The sequence below is a fragment of the Oreochromis niloticus genome, linkage group LG18 (assembly GCF_001858045.2).
Source record: "Oreochromis niloticus isolate F11D_XX linkage group LG18, O_niloticus_UMD_NMBU, whole genome shotgun sequence".
NCBI classification, from domain to species: domain Eukaryota; kingdom Metazoa; phylum Chordata; class Actinopteri; order Cichliformes; family Cichlidae; genus Oreochromis; species Oreochromis niloticus.
The window spans coordinates 10,537,728-10,556,420 of record NC_031982.2 but is presented as its reverse complement, the minus strand read 5'-3'; the positions used below and the strand labels follow the sequence as shown (position 1 = coordinate 10,556,420).

The 18,693-nt window shown below is 40.2% G+C and overlaps 2 protein-coding genes across 5 annotated transcripts; both read left to right on the top strand.

Moving 5' to 3' along the window:
• The first annotated feature begins 79 nt into the window (after positions 1 to 79).
• On the top strand, positions 80 to 12,195 carry agfg1b (ArfGAP with FG repeats 1b). Of its 4 annotated transcripts, none has more exons than XM_019347715.2 (12): positions 80 to 470; positions 4,039 to 4,132; positions 4,398 to 4,513; positions 5,189 to 5,327; positions 5,503 to 5,656; positions 5,849 to 5,956; positions 8,915 to 9,059; positions 9,297 to 9,385; positions 9,481 to 9,573; positions 9,780 to 9,938; positions 10,483 to 10,577; positions 10,687 to 12,195. In XM_019347715.2, exons 1-12 carry the CDS (start codon positions 304 to 306, stop codon positions 10,744 to 10,746), a joined length of 1,419 nt encoding a protein of 472 aa, XP_019203260.1. In that variant the 5' UTR covers positions 80 to 303; the 3' UTR covers positions 10,747 to 12,195. The 4 variants fall into 4 exon arrangements, with proteins under 4 accessions (XP_019203260.1, XP_005476069.1, XP_019203259.1 ...); XM_005476012.3 differs by having other exon boundaries at positions 5,846 to 5,956; positions 9,297 to 9,376; XM_019347714.2 differs by having other exon boundaries at positions 5,846 to 5,956.
• A 241-nt stretch (positions 12,196 to 12,436) lies between these two features.
• Positions 12,437 to 14,708, top strand: fbxo36b (F-box protein 36b). Its single transcript, XM_013269256.2, is given in 5 exon segments — positions 12,437 to 12,575; positions 13,445 to 13,553; positions 14,000 to 14,172; positions 14,382 to 14,505; positions 14,508 to 14,708. Coding segments are annotated over 5 exon segments (555 nt in total). The 5' UTR covers positions 12,437 to 12,479; the 3' UTR covers positions 14,561 to 14,708.
• Positions 14,709 to 18,693: the final 3,985 nt, after the last annotated feature.

Here is an 18,693-nt window from a genome sequence, read left to right as displayed (position 1 = left end):
TCATAGCACATTATTTTCTGAAGCACTTCCAAAGGCAAGTGTTAATTTTAACCCACAATACGAGGCGTCATTCCAAACCAACAGATGGCGCCGGTGGCTGAGGAGCTGCTGGGGCTCTCACTTTTTTCGCGTGTAGGAGAAGAAGTGTGCCAGTCGGTCTGTAGACCTCTCACAGCAAGGTGTCTCTCAGACCAGAGTTAACGCCGTCGTACGCGGCAAGTTTGTCCTGAAGACACCCGTCCTGCCCCGCGTCCCTTCACCAAACTCCCCCCACCCCAAACAAGCCGTTTTAGTTTTTCGGTCATGGCGACGAGTGCGAAGCGTAAGCAGGAGGAGACTCATCTGAAGATGCTCCGGGAAATGACTAGCCTGCCCGCGAATAGGAAATGCTTCGACTGCGACCAACGCGGCCCGACCTATGTCAACATGACAGTGGGCTCCTTCGTCTGTACCACCTGCTCCGGGATCTTGTGAGTGTCCTTTCGGGCCAAAGTGTCATATTTATTCTTTAGTGTCCCACGGTTGCACGGCAGAGCGGTGGGGACACCGGCGCTGACTTGGCGGCACCGTTAGCTAGTTAGCTAGTGTTAAAGTGAGGACAGGTAATGCAGACGTTACCTTCGGTTCAGCCCGGAGCTGTCGGGCTGGGATGGGCGGTGTTAGCAGATTGGATCGCTTACATCACTGCTTTAGTGTGATAACATGTGTTATTACAAAAACACACAGGGTGAGTGAGGGGTCTGTGTCAGTGGCTTGATTGTCTGTATGAGTCTGTGTGAGTGTGTGTGTGTGTCTAGGGTAGCACGCCTAACGCTGGGTTCGTAACTATGGCTGACAGTCAAATATTTGACCACCGGGTTCAAAAACAGCACGGCATTGGGGGGGGGACCTCCTCTAGTTGAACTTTAGCTGGACCTCTGAGGAGGCTTGTCGCAAGAACACACACACATCCAGATAAGCAGAAGCAGGGTGGGTCTCTGAAGTTGGGAAGTAATTGAAGAGCAGCTGGGCCAGCGGGTCGCCTGCAACTGCTATGCGACTGAACCACATCTTCCTCAAAATGTCAAATCATTGTGAAATCGTAATTCAGGCAATAAACCGGATCAGCGCAATATGCTGTCCGCCCACGCCCATTAAGTTGCTGATACTGAGGAAACATTTCTGCGTATCCTGCTATCAGTATACAGCATGGTAATTACTTAAGACAAGGTGTTGCCAGTCACTGCTTACCCTTTAAATTGGACATTATGATAGTGTTTAGCCCTGTATTCAATTCTTAAATTCTATTAGAGTAGCTCTGCACGATTGACAGTTCAGCATAAAGCTTGTCTGTCTTATGCCATTCTTCAGTTTATAACAAGTCTGTCTAAAACAAGTTGTTTTGACTCATCTCCCTTTAAAACTAATTTTCTTCTAATTGGCAGCTCCTCACAAACAGAAGGTTTGGACAGCAGGTGGGTGGGGCTTCTATACTCGCAGATGGAACATTGTCCCTGACAATATTACCATATATCCAGTCTCTCTGACATCATATGCAGCCCAAAATGGAAAAAACAAACAAACAAACAAAATGTGAATGGGATCTTATGTATGTTAAAGTAGTAGCACACCAACTAAAAAAAGTGATATCAAAAGACTGGGGACTTAAATAGGGTGTACTCCCACCTTTCACCCTACGGTAGTTGTGTTAGGCTTCAGCTCCCCCTGGCACGCTGATAAGGATAACTGGAACAGGATGAATGGATAACAGGAAAGAAAAGTTGACCATGGCTAACACTTTTTACATTTTGAATAGTTTTACACTGTTATCCTTTTATTTTGTACCAAATAATCAGTTCATAATCTTAAGAGGTTTTGATGACATAGCAGGAAGGAAGTTAAAACCAGAGCATCCCAGCAAATTTAATGAAGTGAAACAGTTTTGTAGGAGGAATGGTCCAAAATTCAACCTCATCATTGTGCAAGCAGCTACAGGAAATGTTTGATGGAAGTTGTTACTGCTAGTTATAGAGTTTGTCATGTAATTTTTTTGTACAGTCTGCACTGCAAGTGATGAATCATTGTGTTGAGTAAATATGTGTTCGTGAGTTAATAGTTTAGTTGTGAGTGTAGACGATTGTGACTCAGAAGAACACAATTTATGAGGAGTTGCTGCAAGAAATCTTGGCATTCACATTTTTTTTTTCTTTCTGGCAACTGGAAATAATTAGATGAATAATCAGTTTCTCAAAGTGAGTTTTGTTCTATGTGGACAGGTCTGTACAATGATTTGGTGTGTGCAGACCAAATACTAACTACTGTACTTTTCCCCATGTTTAGACAAAGTGTTGAAGGTCTGTCAAGTTGCAGTTTACATCAATTTTTACATCAATCCTGGTTTCCAATGACAATGTCTCTGTGTTGGCCTCAATTCAGTTTGTTTTAAATGAATTTTGTTTTTCTTCAGCAATAGTTTGGGTTTTGCCAAAGCCTCATTAGTTTGAGGACGTTCTGCTTTAGGCAGATTTGGATGTTTGTTTTTTTTAATGTAGCATTGTTTTACTCTTTTTGTGTTGATATTGTGTGTGTGTGTGTGCACATATTCTCTCTTAGCATTTGAAAGTGTGATCTTTGTCCTACACAATCAATCAATAAATCACAACCCATGTCACACCCCGCCCCCCTTTTTTTGGTCATGTTTACTCTTTACGCTAAAGTTCACAAAGCAGTTTGTGTACCTTCTACTAACACACTCACGTTTTTCTTACATTTGGATTTATATGTGTCGCAATCCCTGAATACTCACTAATGTTACTACACAGTTATTTTGTACTGATTTTTGCACTTGATTTAGATCCGCTGATCGAGATTTGTTTTAACTTTTTTTTCCCGTGTCAATGGTAAATATGCACAGGGACTTTCTTGTTTCAAAACATTAAACCAAAGATTGAAAAGTATCTCACTGTGTCAATCAAAAATCTCATCAGCTATTTTTGATTGACACTTTTATTGTTTTTTTCCTTTAAAATACCAGATCTTCGGATCTACCTGATCTTCGTAAGTTTGGGTTTACAGATTATCCATCCATCAGTTCATTTTTCATCCATCCATATTCTTTCCTTTATATAAATCAGGCTGGCAGGGTGGGCTGGAACCAGTTCCAGCTGTCATGGGGCGAAAGGTGTGGTGCAACAGAGCTAATACAGAGAGACAAGCAACCATTCACACTCACATTGACACCTATAGACGGTTTAACATTGCTGATTAACAAACTCCTGCATTACTTCTGACTGTGGGGGGAAGCTGGAGTGATTTCATAGAGGGAGAACGTGCCCACTACACACAGATTATTTGTTGATATGTGGATATTATGGCATCTGCTAGAAATCCCTAATAAATATGTCACGTGTAATTAAACTATGTCAGTAATATTTGGGATATCGGTGAATTTACAATTACAATCCTAATATTTGAACCTAAAACTGTACTAATTGCAAACAAACTTTTTTTTGTTGTTGTTCTGTATTTTAGAAACGTCTGTCCGATGTGCTTGGCAGGTCCCAAACAAAGCTGCTTTCTAAAGTTGTACCACACCGCAGGAGAAAGTCAGTTTCAGATGCGTTGGAAATGCTCTTCTTAGTACAGGCGAGGGAGCCGCCTGGGTAGAGTAGAGACAGGAGACATGATGACCACTCTGTGTCCCTGTGATTTCACCGGACATTTCCGTGCAGCTTTTCTCACTCTGGTGTAAATCAGCACTGTGAGAAATGACACAGACTTTGCACAGGGAGCTGACGGGTTAAAAAGCATTTGATGTCTGTCTCCATGGGACATGTGTGTTCTCCATCTATTAATGATATGAAAAGCTCAGGGCTGCTGTTGTGCATGTGTGAAAATGGCTATAAAGTACTCAAGGGTGCATTCACTCTGACAAGAAAATGTAATGGGGCATCTGTGGTTTGGGTTTCTGTTTGCTTTTTCTTTGTAAACGAACAGCACTGGTTGGCATCCTGCTTCTTTTGTTCTTTAGCTAACAACATATACCTCCTCCACCCACAGGCGAGGACTGAATCCCCCACACAGAGTGAAGTCCATCTCTATGACCACATTCACACAGCAGGAAATCGAGTTCCTACAGAAACACAGCAACGAGGTATCACGCACACTTTACAGCAAAGCGCTAAGCACTGTCATTTACACTGTCGAGCATTATTTTGATAATCATGTCCTAATTTAGCAGTAGCCTTCTTTATTCAAGTTATTGGCATTCCTTTCTCCTTTTTATATACTCACATTTCTCTCCACCCCTTCCCCCCTTTTCCCTTTACTCTCCCTCACCTCGTTCATGGCTGTGCCACTACCCCCACCACTATCCTCTCCTTGCCTCCCACTCCCTTCATTCCTGTGCCCCCCTGTAGGTCTGTAAACACATCTGGTTGGGCCTCTATGACGACAGAACATCGGTCGTTCCAGATTTCAGAGAACCGCAGAAAGTAAAAGAGTTCCTCCAGGAAAAATATGAAAAGAAGAGATGGTAACATAACCTTGTTGTTTTATTTGTTTTATCAGGTTTGAGCAGTGATATTTGCATACTTTATTTCACTTTTATATATATCTTTTTTAACTGTGTGCAAACATTGGGTTATGTTATAAAGGTAGTAAATACTTTAGAGTGCTAAGAATTCACAAAGTGCGTGTTCAGTCCTTGCTTGTTACTGTCAGCACAGAAAATGATTGCTGAGCTTTATCTTTGCCAAAAACCATTTTGTTGCTGTGGACTTGGTTAACCATATGTTTGAGTTTGGCAGCACGTTCTTCATTGTCTAAGGCTTTCTTTTTTCTGTATCATTTTGCTGCTTCTTCTGCAGAATTTTTGGATTTCAAGCACAACTCTCAAATACTCATGTACAAAGCGTGGGGCCAATTTTATCTTCTTTTGAAATACTGTCCTTCTGCCATTGTCTCAAACGCTTATCCAACTTGGTGTCACAATGGTCATGAACCCTATTATTTATCCAGCACTATAACTAAGTAAATTAAGGTAACAGAAACCATATATGTGAAAATCTTCAGACCATATGCGTCGTTTGAGACCTAAAATGATATGTTCCAATAGCACTTCAGTATGGCCATCATGTTATCAAAGCTCTGTGTGCTGGGACTAAATATGGCTTTTGTTTCATGCTGGTGCTCTTCCCTGGATCTTTAGGTATGTTCCTCCTGACCAGGCAAGGGTAGTAGCAAATGTTCAGGCTTCTGTGTCTGGCTCCTCAGCAAGCAGCACTGGCAGCACACCAGAAGTCCAACCCCTCAAAACCCTGCAGCTCAATAAGACCCCTCTGCGCCAGGTGAGACGAATGCACACTGTGCCTCATTCAACCCATCGACCACCCTTTTCCTTTTCTCATTCCATTTTCAGCTGAAGAAAAGTCTTGTTTTGTGTGTGTGTGTGTGTGTGTGTGTGTGTGTGTGTGTGTGTGATATATATATATTTTTTTTTTTTTTCTTGACTGCACCACCCAGTCTCCGGGGCTAGCTCGTTCCCAAGCTCAGAGTGCTGCTCAGGAGAAGAAATTTGACTTGCTCTCAGACCTGGGAGACATTTTTGCTGCTCCACCCACTCAGACTGCCACCTCTACCAACTTTGCCAACTTTGCACATTTTCCAAATCAGTCAGGTAAGATATCTTTCATGATTTTCATAACATGTAGTGTTGTTGTTGTTGTTGTTTTTTTAATTGACATCCAACTAGTATATACAAATATGTGAAGACCGTGTTTTGTCGTTGTCCCTTACATTTTTCTCCTGCCATTGTTTTTATTCCCACATTCACTGTCTGTTGTTAATTTTCCCTTGTGTATGGCAGCAGCACCTCAGGGTAATTCAAATACCAACTTTGCCAACTTTGACGCATTTGGAAACACTGCAATTCCATCCCATCAGAGCACATCATCTCCCTCACAGTCCTTTTCATCAGGTACCACCCTCCCTGCCATTTTCCCCTCCATCTTATCCACATGTATGCTCCCTTACTACAGTGTTTTGTTTTGTTTTTAAATTCATGTCTCACCTGCTTTGTCCTCTGTACTACAGCCCGCTGTATCCAGGAATGCACTCTGGATGCTCAAGGTTTTTGTTGGTCATTGTTACTGTTGTTATGGTTATCTTGGATGGGCAGTTGTATTTATTGTAGTGCTTTCTGGTGTGCTTGGAGGTCATTTAGAGGAAGCATGCACAGGTAGTGCCCTATAGTGTAATGCTCAGCCTAAACTGGAGGGTACATGACATCTGCACAGAGCTTGTACCCATCCTCTGCTGACAATACTGCACATCGTGTGGACGCTGGCAATCCATTGCCAGTGTGTAAAGTATCACGCTGGGCTCAGACTGCACAATATCTTTCTCTCTTACCATTGCCATCGTTTCAGCTTAGGTGGTTACAAACTCATAAAATTTCCTTAACCCTTTTTTGTGCCGTGCTTACTGGATTTCACCAAGTGTGTGATATAATCGGGAACCAGGCTGCAAGCTGGCGAGATTCAGAGAAAGAATGTAAACAGATGAGCGGGTATGTAAAATACCGTCTGTCTGTTCCATGTGAGCGTTCCAGTCAGAAAAACTGGCAACATCACAGCTGAGGGACAGAAAAAACTAAACAGTTTGTGGAGAACTTGTGTTGTTTAACCTCACAGAAGAGACAGAACTGTTGTTGAAGACCTAACATCTTAGTGTTCTGGTTGGTATGACACGAGGCGTTCCTCGTGTCATACCAACCAACCTCAGTTTTTGTCAAGATGAAATGTTATTCGACAAGAATGTAGCCCGTTTTTCCCCCCAGACTTAAAACGATGTCCCTTATTGTCCACTAGGACCAGAACAATATATATCACAAAATAGTGCTTTTCTGTAAATAATGGCAATAAGACTGTTTAACTCTTCCTCACTCTGTAGGTGTGACGATTACCTATGTTATTCTGTTCCCTCCCAGACCGTGCAATATTACCCAAGAGTACTTATTGAATATTTGTTTTCATCCCCCCATCATATGCTGCTACTCCCTTTATTCTATTGCACAATACTTTGTCACTTTCTAGAATCACCTGCACTGATAGTTATTTATTCACCAGGATATAGTTATGTATATTACTTCGTTAGATTTATCCGATACTGTCTTGCACTATCCTACTGTATATTACTGTACACTATTCTTATTGTATATATTGTATATCTTATATCTTATTCATCTGTTCCTCTGTCTCTCCTGCTGCTTTGAGCATGTACATGACAAAAGAATTTCCCTCGGGATAAATAAAGTTGTTCTTATTCTTATTATTCTTATTCTTAAATTCTGTGAATCTTGGGCAACTCGACTTGTGACGCGTTTCCAGATGAGCGTCGTGTACCTGGAGTCGAGTGTTTTGACCGATGCATGAAACTAGGGCTGCACGATTAATCGTTAGAAAATCGCGATCTCGATTCATACTTATGTGCGATCTCATTTCCAAATGACAACGATTAAAAAAAAAAAAAAAAAAAAAAAAGAGACGACGATTGTACCGCATTTTGATCCGGGACGTAATCTGCATGAAAACAAGCGCTCACCCTTCCTGCTCAACAAATGACATGGGCGGAGCCTTATACCACGTGATACAGAAGCTGTGCCGTGATGCTCAAATTGGCAGGGAAAAAACAACGGAGAACACGTCAGGGATGACGAGAAAGTGACAGGAGAAAATTTGTGCCGGTCAACCACCCAAACATCAATAACGGGAACCTTATACAGCGCTTCCCTATACACGTCGAACTTCCGCAGGCTCAAAGAAATTACGGAGGCTATTACTTATCACCTGACCAAAGATATATCAACACTGTGCAAAACGAGGGATTTAGGAAAATGCTCAACACCCTAGACAAACGCTACACAGTGCCGTCCCGCAACTATTTTTCTATTGTTGCACTACCTGCTCTATACATGCAGTGTCGAGCAACGGTGGAGACAGAATTTCAAGCAGTACAACATTTTGCGGCAACCACAAAATGTGAGGCATTTATTGTTTTTATTTTTATTTATTGTTTTTATGTTCAGTTTCAACTGTTACGAAGTTGATGTGCAGTTAATAAGTGCAATAAATATTTATATTGGAAAAGAAAATCGTGAGAGAATCGTGATCTCAATTCTAGGCAAAAAAATCGTGATTCTCATTTTATTCAAAATCGTGCAGCCCTACATGAAACTATATATTTTTAGATATAAGTTGTAACGGACGCTTTTTCTTTGTATTTATTACATGGTGTGCTGCGGGGAAAAGGCTGTTCTAACGTTTGAGTCTAAGGTTTACTTTGAGCACCTGACGGCTCTTTTTTTGCGTCTCTAAACTTTCTCCATGCTCTTTCACGTGATTCTTGCGTAGGTGGTAGAAGAGGTTTGTCGTGTTTGAGTCTGTGGTGGGGACCAGTTTGCAGCATAATTTGCATGGTACAGTTTTCTGGTCCGTGTCAGACTTTTCATAACCAAACCATGTCCATGCTACAGAGGTAGCCCCTCGCTTAAGAATAAGGTCCTCGATTTGTTTTGACTGGTCCTTCTGTTTGGAGCTACCTGGTTCTGCCTCATCTTCACAAATATTGCTGTCAACAGTGTATTTTGCAACACCACGAAACAAACAATAGTGTCATTTCGTCAGGCGACATATTTCGTCATATCGCACAGCCCTATTGTCCATGTAAGGCCATTTGACAAGTGTTGTGAATACGCCTGCATGTCCTTTGAATTTGTGCTCATTTGAAAAAGACATCCCTAAAGGACAGCAAAGGGAGGTTCCCAGGGAGAGTATTGCTCTTGATCCTTTTAATTATTTGGGTGTGTGTGTGTGTTTATGCATGTGGCACTTGATGTTTGACAAGTTCTTTTATTGATGTTAATATTTGTTGAAAGGGGGAGGAGTGCCAATTCCATCAGTGTCTAGTGCCGCCACTGCCCAGTGTCAGACAGGGAGCCAAAGAGAGGACCGCTATGCTGCTCTGGCTGAGTTAGACAACGAGCTCAGCTCCTCTGCCTCCACAAGCAGCAATGTGCAAGGGTGAGAAAGTGTGAGACACACACAATGAGATTTACCAGGAACAGTGAATTTCTTCATGTGGCCCCTCTGCAAAGCTGAAAAAAGTCTGAAAAGTATTAAAGGATTATACATTGATTTGATAAGTGTATTTATCAGTGTGATGAACACTTGATGCAAATGCACATGTATGTTTAAAAAGGGCTGGTAATGCCTTTCATAGCCTTTATTAAACATTTAGTGGCATCATTTTCTTTACAGGAACATATTTGGACCAGCACTGGGTTCATCGCCAGCTCAAAACCCACCTGTGTTACCCAGCATGCAACCTGGCTTCGGAGGTGGTCATGGTGCTCACTACTACAATGATGCAAACACAGATAAAAAACATTTACCTCTTGTTCATTTAGCTCAATCACTCATTTTGTGGCTGTTTTCCATCTAGCTGTTCCATCCACAAATCCCTTCGTTGCTGGAGCCATTCCACCAGAAATGGCCACCAACCCTTTCCAGACCAATGGCAGAGCTCCAGCTGCAGGTGTGTGCGCGCTTAGAGTTTAATATACTTCACTTGAAATGTTTCTGTTTTACTTAGACATTTGTGTTACTTTGATGTAACTCAGTTACATTGCCTATTAGCTTTGTGATTTGCCAAAGTATCTAGAATTTACTCCTTGTGTGTGTGTGTGTGTTGTGGGTATGTGTGTACACTGACTGTGCACACATGCTGTGTGTGTCTCGTAGCCTCGTTTGGTACTGGCTCTATGAGCATGCCTGCAGGCTTTGGGAATGCGTCTTCCTACTGCCTCCCCACCAGTTTCAGCGGAAACTTCCAGCAGCAATTCCCTGGTCAGGCCCCCATCCCTTACTCTCAGCCAGGGGCCTATCACCCTCAGTCTAATGGTTAGTGGTCTTCCACATCCCTCTGTCCTCTTACCCTAAGAGTCTGTGCAGTGGCGGCCATTAATTTAAAGGTTTTTTTTTTGCATGCTTTCCTTTTTTTGTTCTTATTTACATAACAGCTCTCTGCATTAAGAAATAAGTTGAAGCCTTGCTGCCTCAAATTAAAGTGCAACCTGACAGTGGCAGCTACTGCACAGTGATAAAAGATTGCATTTAGTGTACAAAACTTTAGGGTCTGCTGTTCATAATGATGACAATAAATAAAACTATTATAAGGCTCTGTTTACTGAATGCAATCAGGCATGCCAGGCCGCGGCTCTCTTTGCAATTTTATTTTTTTTCGACTCCCGTAGAATTTTTAAAGGTTTGACTTTTGTCATTAAATCATTGTAAAGTGATTGTCTTTATGTCTTTATGGCCTTATCTTTATGGCGTGATGATATAAATGTTGCAATAAAATAAAAGGAAAATACTGGCTCTGGAGAGTGCTGGAGAGAGCAGTCTCAAACACATTTAAACCCCTTTTCCTTTTGTCTTCCCCCAGGCCCTGGATTCCCAGTCTATGGTCAGAACAAGCCCTCGATCACACCATTTGGGCAGCCCATAGCTGTCCCTGGCATGTCCAATAACCCATTTGTGGTGAGCATCCGTTGCATTCTCAAAAAGCTGTCACACTGATTGATCTGAAAGCTTTTATAGACCCTTTTTTTTCAAATCAGTGATGTTTTTGGACTCTCTCTTATTTCAGGCAGGAGCACCAGCCGGGTCATTCCCTTCAGGGGGTTCATCCACCAACCCTTTCCTGTAGCACAGCTCCTGGTTCTCTCCACCAGAGGGCAGCATGCAGCACATATTCAAGGCACCCGTTCAGTCACAACTAGTGGCAGTACATTTCTAAAAAATGACTTACATTTTTTTTTCTTTTTTTTTTTCTTTATAAAAAAAGTTTACAACACTATGAAGGACTACAAAGGACTTTATTGAAGACTAAGGGACTGTTATGAGGGCAAATGTACTGTTTGGATTATATACATTATATGCTTTTTATTTTTTTGTTTATAACTGTACGCTCTGTGCATATCACCATTTGTAATCACAATTAAGTACATGTATGTGTATAACAAGGACTGAATTAACAAAGGTGAGTATACAGACACCTTGTGGAAAAAAACAAAAAAAAACACTACACACTATCTATGTAGGTAAGGGTATACACTCTAAGACTATTAACAGGGTTCCATTTAAGTCCATGATCTGTATTTGATGCAGGTGTTTCTTTTTCAAAAGGGATATCTCTTTATTCTAGCTTACTGCTACTATACTGGCATTAAGGTGTTTCCTTTTAACATGCAGATCCAGAGTACAGTCCGTAAGAAACAAATCTTGCCTGTATACTCAGAGCAGCAGCATCTTTTTAATTTAAAGTAACATCTCACACAGGTTAATGGGGCACAGCAGTGATCCTACACTATTAAGTCAAAAGTGTGGCCTAAATTTTAGTTTGAAACCAAGTGCAAGTCTTTAGTTAACTGAGCCAGCAGACAACTCAAGATGTTTACAGCTGAAAGGATAAAAAGAGGCATGTCTGCTAGAGCACAAGTGGAGCAAAAGGCCTTTATTTAAGTACTTCTTGTTTCTGTTACTTAATTGATAACACTATTTAGTATACTCTAGCAACATCACTACTGTTGGTTGAATATGTCAGAGGAGGAAGCTTCAGATATTATATTTTAGGAATATTGTAAAGAGAAAAGGAAAGACTGTTCATGAAAGCTTCAGGGTGTGGGTGTGACCCAGAATGGTTACCTCAAAAAAACAAAACAGAACAGAGTTGTTCACATAATGACTTGTCCTATTGACAGGGAGTGACAGGTTTACCAGAGCCTGCCTAGGCAAACATATACAACATATAAAGTAAAAAAACAAAACCTGTAACCTATTCAGCGCACTCCCTCAATATCTGTCCTCTTCTTTGCCTTCTTTTTTGAAAAGCTTTTGGAGAGAAGAACAGAATGAGGAGAATAATAAGGATATAATTGACCAGGATTGCTTTGGAATAAGGCAAAAGAAAAGAACATTAATTCAGGGACTACTACATTACTGGATCATTACTGCAACTCTTTAGGGTCTCAGTTGTGCTGCGTATGACTAACAATGAGTTTGACAATGTGTTTCTTGTCTTTACAAGAATAGGTGAGTATATGTGTACATATATAAATATATGTATAAATAAATTAAAAAGATTTTTAACTACAAATTGTGAGTGTTTATTTGATACTAAAACACGTAGGGCTGTTTTAATAAGTCACTGAAACCTTTGGTGATTTACATATTTCTTGTTTGTAGAGTGTAATAAAGTCCAGTTTTGAGGGTTTTTCATTTATTTATTCATTTTTAGCAAAATGTTTAAGCACCTGAGTTTACACTTAGGTTTCTTTGAGTCGTTTAAATTTGGTTTAACATGACGCGAAACGCTCTTTTCCTCTGGGGTACGTTGTATGTTTGGCAAAGTTCCGTTGCCATGCCAACACACAAACTGACATGGCGTCCCTTCTAACAGACCCCTTGTTTGAAATCTCTGGACGGGGACCTGCACCCATTCAGAACTTTTATCATTTTTCTGTCACCAAGTCAGATGTAAGTAATGACAGCAATGACAAGGGCTAAATTTCATTAAAATTTTGCTTAAAAATATTTTTAAAATTTCTCTAAGAAGCCGTTTGCTTTCCCATGTAGCGACTTCGTGGCTAACTTAGCTGTAGCCAATAAACTTAAATTAGCAACTCTATCTGTTTAGCATCCTCACCTATTTGCTACTTATTAACTGCAAGTTACAACCCACAAGGTAAAACATAAGGACCGGAGATCAGAATCTGAATGGAATACGTGAAGGGACGCATACATTTTGGACTTTTAACTTAATTTGCATACGTTTACAACTTTTTCTATTTCTACTGATAAAGACCTTCCACATGGCCATTCATACTAGTCCAACAGCAATGTTGCCTTTTTTTTGTTTGTTTTTAAAGTTATTTAATTAATTAAAAAAAAAAAAAATCTTATCGTAACCGAGATGTTGAAATTGCACTTATTCTTCTTATATTAGCTTATCCCAGGGATTAAATGTGCAGTTACATTTATTTACAATGACTGAAAGGGGAGATTCATAAAATCAAAGTGCACTGCATGTGGCTCACAATGTAAAATGTGACACTCCGGCATTAAAATGTACAGATGTCTGAATAGGTGTTGTTTTTACTGGATTGCGTTGCTTTTCTATTCAGAACACAATAGTATACAGTACAATAGAAAAAGGATTATCCCTCTTTACAACAGAACTGGCCCATGGGCCCCTCACCTAACTGTTTAATATGTGTTTCTTAAGCGTTTTACTCGAATTATCTTTAGAATATGTAAATACCGTAGAGTTGTATGTCTAAAAAAATGGAAAAATTGTGGTTGTAAATGTCATTATCATAAGTCGTACTTTGAACTTGTATTCCCAGGTGGTATGGAGATGGTGGAAGATATCTCCAAGAATTGTAGACAGGTACTCCAAGCCAGGGGAGCTGAAGCAATCCCATGAGGACTTCTTGGATGACACTTGGCTGCACAGTAAGGCCTGATCACATAAATCTTGGTCATGTTCATTCAAGACTTTTAACAGTGGAAAAAAAAGAACACGCACACAAGTCTAAATAAATAAATATCTAAAAAGATATTTGTTTGAGTGTCCCAAAAGAACTGGATTGTTTATAATGTGGAACACAGACTAGTTATAAAACAGGTAATTTCTCTATTTTATATGTAACCCTTTTGTAAATCCTGTTGTCTATAGCCTGTTTACCAACATAAGCAAAAAAATAGACAAAAAAAAGCACACTCTCACCTAGTAACAAACCCTTGTCACCCTACTTACTTTTTAGCCTTTTCATCATTTTGGCTCTAAGCCATTACTCCACATTCCCAGTGTGTCACATGAATATCATACACTGTATTTACTGTATGTGAAAACAACCTTAATGATGATGACATGATGACAAATAGAGGCTTCTTCCCAGGTGAGGTCCGCATGGTTTTCGGCCTTCGAATCTTAGAGTACGCCGCAGCTTTGTGCCGAGGCCATTATGATTATCTGGAGCACTTGCCTGATTCCTTACTTCTGCGGATAATAAATTATCTGGAGCTTGAGGATGTGGGTCAGCTGGGACGAACGTCACGCAGGTTCAGAAAGGTAAGTTTAATAGACATGCAAATAAACTTGCTGCCAAGAATAAACTGCATCATTGGATATTAAATGTGACATCTGTTTACCCTTGCACAATTTGTCCTCTGCCATTATAAATCATCAGGTCTTAAACTGAAGTTGCATTTTATTCCTATATTGTTCTAATTGTCTCTTAAGCTCAAAACACATCTTATCTTGTTACGTCTGGTCTTCAGCTGTGTGGATCAGAGGAGTTTTGGGAACAGGCGGTGCATCGGCACTGCAACACAGTTTCGACTGAGGTGGCATCTCTGGCAGTAGAAGTTGGGTGGCGCACTATCTTCTTCACCAACAAGCTACAGTTGCAGAAGTTGATCAGCCGCAGGAGGCTCAAGACCGAGTGGCAGGCTCCTGACTCAGACACGAAAGAAGAAGAATCTCCTGGTGAAAGCTTGGAGACAAATCAGGCGTTCTGTTATGAGGAGGAGTCTGACCTTGACATCTGCAGTCTTAAACTTGGCACTGACACTGGCAGTAGCTTGGATTCCAGCTCTCGCTGTGATGTTGACCCTGATCCTGGTTCTGAACCACAGTTTGGCTCTGATTCAAGCAACTCTGTGACTGACCAATTCTTGGAGGGCACGAGGTATCAGGTTGAAACCCTTACTCAGAGCAGAGTACTGAGCAGTGGAGTAGGAGACTACAGTACAGATCCAGACAAGATACTGAATTAATCCTCTCATCAGATGTCCCCTAGTCATGTGGTTTAGGTTTACTGTTAAATTAATGTGCTGTTTCTGCATATTAAGCTTTCATAAAATTAGTTGTGTGTAGTTTATCTAAAGATGTCTTCTTTCATTGATAAAATGTAAACTAATTTTTGCTTGTTTTATCTTCTGCACTTTGTTGTGCCATAACTTTTCTCACTTAGCAATAGTCCAAAATTGCTGTAAAATACATTGTGGAAGTATGTAGCTAATGTAAAACATTGTAGGTTGAAAATATAAATAAATTTAATCTAAAATATGCAGTTCAATTGTCTGACTAATGTCATTCAGTTACCAATTTTGAGTCTCAGAATAAACTTGCTGCTTTGTTAGGATGAGGATCAGCTTTGCTCAAAGAGACGTGTTAAGTAATGATGAGGTAATTACATGATTATTCATATCTGGTAACAACAATATGAGTCTTAACTTTAATTGAGGTAGATGCTGTCACTGAGAAAAACTAACACATTATTTTGTACCATTTTGCAGGTGATTCAAACACTTCTTTGACAATGCAGTTAAGTTAGCAATTGTCATGGGTTAGCAGTTATCCAGGAAATAAATAAATGAGCCCGATTTTATCAGCTGACATCAACTGAATTCTGTTGTACTTCAGTTTTACTGTGACCATCACATTATATATTAATGTTTATCCTGTCAGTGTTACATTCTTAACAAGGAAGAGTTGCTTCAGCCCCTGTGAGGTCACGTGGTGTTATCCAACTAGCCAGGAGATGTTTACTCGTTGCTCTCCTATTGGTTGGGGCCTACAACACTGTAAAAGGGAGGAGCTATGAAATCCTTGTCAGGTATCTGTCCAATCATGCTAGTCCTTTTTTTCCTTTTTAATTAAAGGGACACAGGCTGCTAAAGCTAATGGTCCATTCTGGGCTTGTTTTTGGGCACCTCACATGACAGAACCGGACTGTTTCTGTTTCTGTAGCTTTTGGGTCAAGTTGCAAAATGAACCAAAAGCAAGAGGACAATAATTTAGCAACTTTCCCAAATGCATCTGTGCAGATGGATGCCTGTATTTGTAACTAAAACTTGAATTGTTGTTGGGCAGGAAACCGTGGGCTCTAGATAGTTTGAGCAGGGATTAGCCAGAAGGAAGTATCAACCACCTGTGCTTCTGACCTGCAATGTGTCTTCTTAAAGGGACATTTTACTACTGTGTCTGTTCTCTTGTCTCTGCTGGTGATTCTCCAAGTCTCTGAGTCCTTTTGACTCTGACTTACAGCTTCTAGAAGTCACGTTCATTATCTTATGGAGTTCTTCCAAGTGACTCTGCTGTCTGATGGATGCGTGATTACAGAAGGGAATCTATAACTCATTTTGCTACAATCAAAGTTTCAAATCATAAAAGTTAGAACTCTTATTTAGTAATCTACCCATTGAGTCTTGAGTTCATGATGTCATTCAGACAGTTTTGTTTTAAAATTCCTCGTTTTGCAGATGAGCGCTCCTCTGATTGTTTTGCTTTCTTTAGTCTTCCTGATAAAATCATGATGAACAATCAGAGTCACAAAGTCACCCGTGTGAGACGACGCTCTGCCAGATGGTAATCTGGTGGTGAACTCATTTCCTCTCTTCACCAGCAAATTCAAACATCAAACCTTTGGTTCGCATGAAGTGAGTGTGCCTGAGTAGGCAAAATTCTTTGTTAACTGGTGACTGCCAGGGTCTTTGCAGACGTTTGCACGGCTGTCTGTTTTTTGTGACTGCACAGACTTGTGGCAGAGACACTGCAATTCAGTGCACCAAATATGGATGGTGCGCACAGACGTATAATAGGAACGACAACTCCTCTGTGGTTTCTGCAGCTGTCTATCTGTGTCTTTGTTCACAACCGATGATGCAGTTTATGCTGCATTTTTGATAGGGTAGTTATATACTACTATACTACACACATATATATCTATATATCTTTCTATTTTGATTGGATGAAAGTTGATGTTTTCAAATTTCTGTGAAATCAAAAGGCTCAAGCAATCTTCACCACCATCATCCAAAGTCAGTTCCCCCTTCTATAAGAAGTGGTCACTCTTTATAGGGGCTTTCATCTGCCATTACCTCTACATCAGGCTGCCTTCAGTCTCCATCTAAAGCAGGCCATCCTACACCTCAGCTTTTGGTTTTTGGTCTTGAAGCTTTCTAAGAAGGAACAGAGAGAGCAACAGACCATGAAGTCTTAATATTTTAGGGTTTTCTGTATACTTCATGTGTAAGCTGTCCCAGAAAACCACATGTAACCACATAATTTCTTTAGGGATTAATAAAGTATTCTGATTCTGAAAATAAATTCCCTCCCCCCTGTATAACGTCTTTGTTTTATGGTATTCCAACCTGCTGCTCTGGGAATAGTATCTATCCACTTCCTCTTTTTGTGGAGTGGTTTGAAAAGGCGGTAAGAGGATTGAGTCAGACCACGTAAAGACCACATAATGGACCATGTGGGAGACAGGATGAGAATGCTCTGCCTATCTTAACCTTTACTACCTGAGGCCAGGCTAATCATCCTAACGTTCAAGGAGCAGGCTGCTCAGAGATTAATTATGTAAACCAGAAAATTTTAAAAGTAGAGCAATGAAAATAGTAAAAATTTCTCTTATGTATGTACTTCTGCTTTATTTTTCATTTCACTTGCATACTTGGTTATGGCTGGTGCCATACTTATGTTTGTCTGAATGAGTTAATGAGCTCCGTGACAGTTGCATGGATCAGGAGAGATCGTTTGTAAAGTAAGTGGGAACCTACAGAGTGGCCGTAGATCTTTCAGCTTACCTTACTCTGCCTTCTCTGACCTAGTAAAAGATGAAACCTATGGTCTCTTTTCATCCACTCAGGAGGCTTAAAGTACTTCACTGACACTGATCCATTTACAACATGATTGACTTTTGACTTGCTGACTACTTTAAAGTTGTCTTCAGCAGGTGGATCCCTCTATGATTTTTTTAGTTAGAGTTTAGTGAATTACCAGTGAGCGAGGTCTAAGTTTAATTAAGGTTTTTTGGCACCGATTCAACTTCTGTCTTTCCTCATTTTAACTCCATACAAATTTAGATGACAAATCTACAGAAAATTTAAATTTCACTAAGGAAATTACTGTTTTTGCTGTGAGATTTCCTGCTCTGTCACACTGCTTGCTCTTTGTGGCGTTTATGAAAAACAAAAGTTTAGAGATTGGAGATTTCAAACACTAAGCAAAGCTCTTGATCTTCTGTGGGGCACTGAGAGCTTGAGGCCATTTGAGAAAGGATTAGCTAATATTATCCAAGGTTTATTGTACTGAATTAGCCTGCATTATCATAGCTGGCTGGTAGGACTCCTGCCAAGAGTAACAAAAGGAAAATACAAAACTTTTCTTTAATTTCAAGAAAAAGTTGCAACAATTAAATGAAAATGTTGACTTAATACATTTATTATACCATTTATAACATATGCATTTTATTATATGGTATAAATTATATATTTATCTGTGTTGGTATATACACATCTGTGTGTGCACTGGAATGTAGCCTAATATATCACATTTATCGCAATTAGAAAAATATCAATGGTTGGCTAATATACATATTTGGCCTTTCCTCTCTTGTCTTTCTGTTAGGTCGCTCACACAATTAAGGTCGTATTTGTCAGGCTTTTATAAATTGACCACTACCAAGCTACTGGAGCCACACTAATCCAATCCTGTATGTTTCTGTGTTGACACATGTACACTTCCAAAGATGGGACCACTACTGATGTGTGTTTTTCCCTCTGTTGACTTTTACTCATGCAG